At 34.8% G+C, this 7,109-nt stretch overlaps 1 protein-coding gene across 1 annotated transcript; it reads left to right on the top strand.

Moving 5' to 3' along the window:
- Positions 1-4,696: 4,696 nt before the first annotated feature.
- Positions 4,697-5,439, top strand: LOC148210582 (uncharacterized). Its single transcript, XM_088125477.1, has one exon. It carries the CDS (start codon positions 4,761-4,763, stop codon positions 5,133-5,135), a length of 375 nt encoding a protein of 124 aa, XP_087981603.1. The 5' UTR covers positions 4,697-4,760; the 3' UTR covers positions 5,136-5,439.
- The last annotated feature ends 1,670 nt before the right edge of the window (positions 5,440-7,109 follow it).

Genomic DNA, 7,109 nt, shown 5'->3' with positions numbered 1-7,109 from the left:
AAATTTATTTTTGTGGATTTTTCCATTTTGATAAACCAATATTTTTATTTATTTCTTTTTTGTACGTGGTGGCCTCCCTTTATTTTCTCTGATTTCGCTGCCCCACCTTCGCTCAAATTTCAACGTTTGAAGCTTGCTCGCTTTCAGGTACATTTGTTATTTTGTTTCTTCTTTGTTTTTTTTTTGTTTCTTCTTTGTTTATATATATATATATATATATATATATATATAATACATATGGTGGTACTACTTTTTCTTTTTTTTTTTTTTGGGTCTCTTTCAAATATATATTTTAAGTTCACTAAAAATCTTTTGTTATTAATTATGTCATGATTTTTAATTCTTTGATTGAAGGGCTACGGTCAGTTCATCGGAAGGATCGCCCTCCCAGCAGTTCCAAGAGTCTCTGCTGGTTGATGCTCAACCCAACATACATTTTATAGTGCCATGCCGGGGTGGTCTCCCTCTATGTGTTCGAAAAATGCCACTCCAAATTACCTTCTTTTTTTTTTTTAGAAATACACTTTGAATGAAAGACAACCATTGTTTTCCTTGTTTTATTTTTTTCTTTTAAGTTACGAAAACAAAAGGTAATTTGAGACAACCCGGCCCAATACTATTCAATGGGCTTGAATTGGGCCAGTCTTGCAATTTCTAGCAGCTCTGGTTGTCCACTCCAAGTCCTTTTTTTTATACATAAAGAAAAAAATGTCTTTAAAAGCTAAACAATGTAGTCTTAAATCTTTGAAAGCTAAGGGCCGTTTTATAACGTGGGCGTTTTTTTGTTTTTCATTATTGTTTCTTGTTTCTAATTTTTTTTCGAATTAGAAATGGGAATATGTTCGGTAATTATTTAAGTTTTTTATTTCTTGAAAAAATAAATAGAAATAAATATAGGTTTAAGAACTATTTCATGTTTCTTGTTTTTATTTTTAGTTTTTTAATACAACAACTCAGAGGAGTTAGTATCTTAACTTTGGCTTATTTTTATTTATAGTTAAAATAAAATTTAATAAATAATATAAAAATGTATAACATATACTTGGAGAATATGATTTATTGAATAAAATATAATTTATAATATAAATTTCTTCCATATAAAAGTATAAATTATTAGCTTTAAATCAAGAATAAAATTTCAAAATATTTTTAATTTGAAAAATATAAAATTTTTTTAAGAAAGTATAATAACTTTAAATAAATAATAATTTTTCAAAATATTTTAAATTAAAAAATATAAAGACAGAAATAAAAAGAAAAAGAAAAAACAAAATAGCATTTTGCACCTAGTAGGATCCAATAAATTATTAACTTTAAATAAAGAATAAATTTTCAAAATATTTTAAATTCGTATATATATATATATATATATATATATATATAACAAATTTTTAAGTTTGTTTTTTTTTTATTTTTTTCAAAATTTAGATTACATTTTTGAAAATATTTATTAAAACTATTTAACAAAACAATTTCATTAATAGTTGTTTATTTTATTGTAAACTTCTTTATACTAAAAAAACAAAAAACAAAAAACAAAATAACCTATTTAGCCGCTCCCAAGAGAAATTTACCACCGTGAGTGAGAACCAAACATATCTGCCCATAACAAGTAATTTTTTTTAATCATTTTCCAAATTCCTAGGATATTAAATTATTTTAAATTAAAATCTTCAGTATAATTTTTTTTTTTTAGATTATAAATGAGTAAAATGTTGAAAATTTAAAAATCGTACAAATTTTTGGCAAGTTGGTGGCTAATCTCCAGCAAAAAACAAGCGAACGCCAGCCTATATACTCGTCGTGATTGGAGGGCTGAAAATGACACGTGTCGCTATCTGGCTTCAGAAGTAACGAAGGTGGGATCCACAATAAATTATTCACGTGCTTGTCGCATGCGCCAACGGACATTTCTAGGAAAACCACGTCTCCACGACACGTGTCACTTCTATTTCACAAAGTTACTATGGTAGATGCCGTTTCACTGTTTCTCTCTGTGCTGCCACAAAGTTTAAAAAAGTGAAAAAAAATTCACGTCCTATGACACGTGTCGCTCTTATAGTAGAAGGTTATGGTGAGACGGCATCCACATGATACTTTCTACCATAATAATTTTACCATTTATTTTTGTTAATTCATCCGCTAATTAAAAAAATAACATAAAAAGTTCTAAATACTCTATAATTTAATGAAAGTCGAAATGTACAAAATCAACCATTATAGTACAATTCTACTGTTTGAACAGATAAAAAATTTATGTTTTTAGTTTTATTAAATTCTATAAAATTTACACTAAATCTATGTTTTATAATTCATTTGTTGCATATAAGGATATTTTTTTCAACATTTCTAGGAAAAAATCTATCCAAACATAAATTTTGGTTACCCATTTTAAAGTTTGTAATGAATATTATAATGTTTGTTGAAATTTAAAGTGTAAGTTAATAAAATTGATATTGTTGGAAGTAAACTGACATACATCATCCCAAGTTTAGGTAAAAATGCGTACTTCCATAGTTTAAAGCTAGAGTATAAGGAAATGGTATTCAGATGATAGTTTCTCTAACGGTGATGGCATAAATAGATCAAATCTTGAATTTTTGCATTTTTTTTAGAAAATAATTTTTACATTTTATGCCTTTTAAAATATGAAGCATTTGACTGACTTGCGTGCCTATCACGTGACCTATGGTTGTCTTGTATCTATCAACATTTTCGCGTTTCAATTGATTTGTATTCATATATTTAACATCAACACGAGGAATAAGTCAACATTTTTATAGTATTGGAAAAAAAATTAATAAAATATATTAACAAAATATTATTAATATAGATAATTTTTAACTTATTTATAAAGATTATTTAAATATTTTTTATGAGTTTTCTAACCTTTTCATAAATATACATTTATATTTATAAACGTTACACTTAACCATCATAGGTGATTCATTGGTCCAAAGGGATTAGGCCTAATTAAGAGCGAATGAATTCAATTCCCGACAATTGTTGGTTGAGTTTTAAGTACCGTAGGAGATACAAAATTATCAAAACGGTGACTTTATCGTTGAAAAAGTTGGTATCCTCTTTTTCCAATAAATAGAAATTGTTATTTACAAATCTTGCAATTTCTTAACTTGATAATAAAGAATTGTCACTCTCTTTCAAAAGGTTTTGAATTTTTATTATTGGGTGACAACTATTGTGTAAAACAAAATTAACCTTACTTCAAAAAGAAAAAAATAATAACAAAATTAACCATATATAGAACCTGTGATTAAAAATGGTGAACAAAGAAAACATAAAATATTGACTCATCATATATGTGTGAATTGGTATTTAAAGTTGTAGGGAAAAATATGTTTACGCTCCTCGCAGGGTGGCATGACATTAATAATTCTTCAATCGAACAAAAGACCACTTATATTTTGCAACCCAGACAAATACGAGAGTCTACTCCTACCATCCACAATGGTACGGTATTGTCCTTTGAACATAATCCTCGAAAGTTTGCATTTAATTTCACCCAACAAAATTTATACCAATATAGGTATTTTGTCTCGTCTATATGTCATGAATCACCAATTTTCTAACCAACATGAAATTTTGTTTTCACTCACTACCAAACAATGAGAGTGAAATTAAAATTACTTACTTTTTTTTAATTACTTTAGAGGACGTTTGGGTGCGGTTTTGATATGAGTAGTTAAGCTTAACGATAGATTTGAGAGTGTTGTGATGTCTGGGATCGAGAAGTTTGTGTTTGGGGGCAAGAATGTGTAGCTTCGGATTGAGTAGTCTTTATTAGTAGAGGAATGTGTAGCTCCGAGTTTTGTTTTCTAAATTTTTGTCTTCATTTTTTTAACTGTTCCACTGTTTTATAAATTGTATTTCGTTATTTTATTTAACCAGAGACAAGATGTAAGAAATTTTATTTTCTCCAATTTAATTTTTTAGGATAGGGGCAATGATAAAAATTGATTTTCGTCTCCCAATCCTATTCTCAATTTTTAAACTTATATTTATTAGCTATTGCATGAGTGCATTTATACATATTTATAAAAAATTGATGGTTAAAATAATAAATTGTTTATAAATTTTAATTTTATTTAGAGTTTAACATAAAATTAAAACGTATAATTTGTACCTTGTTTGTTCTGTAATTTAAACAAAATTTGATAAATTTTGGTCTCTACTTATTGCAAAGTAAAGTTTTAAATGGGATTGAATAGTTTATAAATTTTTAAAAAATGTCTAATAAATATTTAAATCTCATTAGTTATATTCACAATATAAGCATAGTTAATAATAAAGGCATTACTCTTCTTGAAGTTATTGAAATACCAACCTGACATTTTATAATTTGTATTCTAAATATTACCATATAAAAAATTATAAAAACAAAAACAAAACGTTCAATTAATATAGTAGTAAAGAAAAACAAAAACAAATGTAACTTTCACGAAATAAAATTCGGGTCACGCCTTTGAAAAACTAATTAAAAAATTATTATCATGTTGATGATATGTATGTATGTATGTATGGGATAGGATATGATACATGTGAATATGATTGTACTTGTTGTAACCGAAACAACCGGTAAAAGTGGACTGTAAAGCACAGGTCTGCCCCACACGTCTTTAAACGCCAAACAGCCACGTGTCCGGTCTTATCCGTTTCCCCTTTAAAATCGCTCCCAAAAGGGTTTCGTGACAACCCCAATTTCCCCTTTGTCTCCTTTTCTCCGATCATCTCTCTCGAAAATGGCGACTAATCTCCTCACTTTCCACCCCGCCGGCATCCGTGCATGTGCCGCTCCCGGCGACCGACGCTCCGACCAGAATCGCCGGAGAACCGCCGCCTCCTCATCCTCGAACTGGTGGGCCCCGGTCTTCGGCTGGTCCTCCGAGCCCGACTACATCGACTCCGGCAGCAAGGAGCTCGCCGGCGGGAGCTCAAAATCAGATCCGGAACCGAAATCGGCGAGTACTCGATTTTCCCCCGGCTGCTTCACGGAGGCGAAGGCGCGGCAGCTCCGGATGATGACGACCGAAACGGAGTCGTTTCACGATGTCATGTACCACTCGGCGATCGCATCCCGCCTCGCGTCGGACTTCAAAACTCGCGCCGATTCCTAATCTCCGCCGGTTCCGGTACCGACAACCGCCTATCCCCTCTGTTTTTAATTCCGAATTGTATAAATTAATCGCCAATTCCATGGAATAAGAACTCGTTAGGATGTCTAAGAGATAAGATTACTGTTACCCTTTTTTTTCTTCCTTGACCTTTTCGATTTGGCATTGTTCTTCCTTGAGCAATCATCCGTTTGAGAGGTGTTAATAAAATGTTAAAATAATTAAATACGTAGATTAGTGACTAATCATGTAATAATTGGTGTGTATTGTGTATTTATTAAAATAAAATATTTATTAAGTTTGCGTATTTGGGTAAGTTTGAATTATTTAATGGTGCATGAGTTATCAATTGGGGTGTGTTTGTCAACATGATGCGACACCAAGTAAATGATTCAACTACAATATTTATTAATATATGAAATTGTAACTAATGTGGGTAGTGATTTTATTGGGTTTAGTAATCATCACTGTCATCACAGCTTTATTAAAATATATATATATATATATATATATATATATATATATGTTTGGGGAAAGAATACCTTGGACACGTGGAGGACCCCTATTGGTGCTCCAAGATGACTCATGAGTCATGCCCAGCTCGGACCGACCGAGATCACCACCACTAGCGTTGACAGATACTAAGTATGAGGGTCGAGGTGAACCTGGCCGAGGTCCGACCTACCGGGAAGCTCGGTGGGGGTCGATGTGAGCTACTGTCAGCGGCGTGATTATCGGGTGTAACCGTCGGTCCCAAGATTACCGGGTGTAACTAACGGTCCCGAGATTACCGGGTGTAACCGTCGCGAGATTAGCGGGACTACCACCCATAAGTAGAGGACTTCACTCCACGATCAGGTACGATGATTTCTGACCTCGAACTAAACTGGGAATCCGACCTGTACTGACTTGATCGTCGGAGTGCTCACCTTTTTGTGCATGTCCGTCCAAGTATTCAGATCGGTCCGGAGGCTGAGTTCGAGCTGCAATCTGAAATACACTGTTGTGCATATCCTTGCATAAACATTTGGCGTCGTCTGTGGGGTCGACAATCTAAGTCATCCCAATCCTTTTATACCAATACGCGAGCGAAAATGGTTCAACCAGCAAACTCGACCAATACGGCAGATCGAAGGACTCTAGCTGCCAACGATGCCCACCAGAGGGAGGTCGGAGCAGCAGTGGTAGAAGGGCAAGGTCACGACGGTCTAGCAACAGAACCCCTCCGCAGGTCGACACGAATCACCGCGCCTGTCCTACCACCTGTGCACCCAAGGACATCCAAGGCCACCCGTGGCTGAGGTGGGACCTCTAAGAAGGGCGCCCGGGGTCCAGCCCCGACTCTAACAAGTGAGAACTTTGACGCACTCCAGAGAGAAATGGAGGCAATGCGCACACAAATGCGGTCCATGAAGGAAATGTATAACGAGATAATACTAGCTGCAGGCGCAGGATCCCAATCTGAAAATCGAATGACGCGCATTGACATACGCGAGCAAAGGGGTTCCCACCTCGGCCCAATCGAGGAGGAACATCCCGAAGACAACGAGAGCGAGGGACACACTCGTCGGAGGGGAGACCTCCGTGAGCATCTCAACAGAAAGAGAGGCTCATCTCTCCGAAAAGGACAGTCACCATCCCGCTCACACCGGAGCTCCAACCAGCAGGCTGAATCCTCTCACAACCCAGCAACTCCTGCAGGGGTGATCACAAGGGCAGAGTTCGACCAGCTGAGGGGCAAGCTTGACGCTCAGGTGGAGGCTTTAAAGGCCAAATGTGAGCAGAAAGAAGGTCCACTGAACGATGGCGACTTGGGAGAATCGCCCTTCACCTCGGACGTTTTGGAAGCACCGATCCCTCCGAAGTTCAAAGCTCCTACCGTGAAGCCTTATGATGGGTCGAAGGACCCCAAGAATTATGTTGAGGTCTTTGAAGGCCTCATGGATTTCCAAGCGGCATCAGACGCAATCAAATGCC

This window comes from Momordica charantia (assembly GCF_013281855.1).
Source record: "Momordica charantia cultivar OHB3-1 chromosome 6 unlocalized genomic scaffold, Mcharantia_2.0 BLBB01000006.1, whole genome shotgun sequence".
Classification (NCBI taxonomy): domain Eukaryota; kingdom Viridiplantae; phylum Streptophyta; class Magnoliopsida; order Cucurbitales; family Cucurbitaceae; genus Momordica; species Momordica charantia.
The sequence above is the reverse complement of the archived record's forward strand: the minus strand, read 5'-3'. Positions and strand labels throughout refer to the sequence as shown.

Bases quoted from the DNA above. Each gene is read 5' to 3' on its own strand.
- LOC148210582 (XM_088125477.1), top strand. From the start codon at position 4,761: ATGGCGACTAATCTCCTCACTTTCCACCCCGCCGGCATCCGTGCATGT.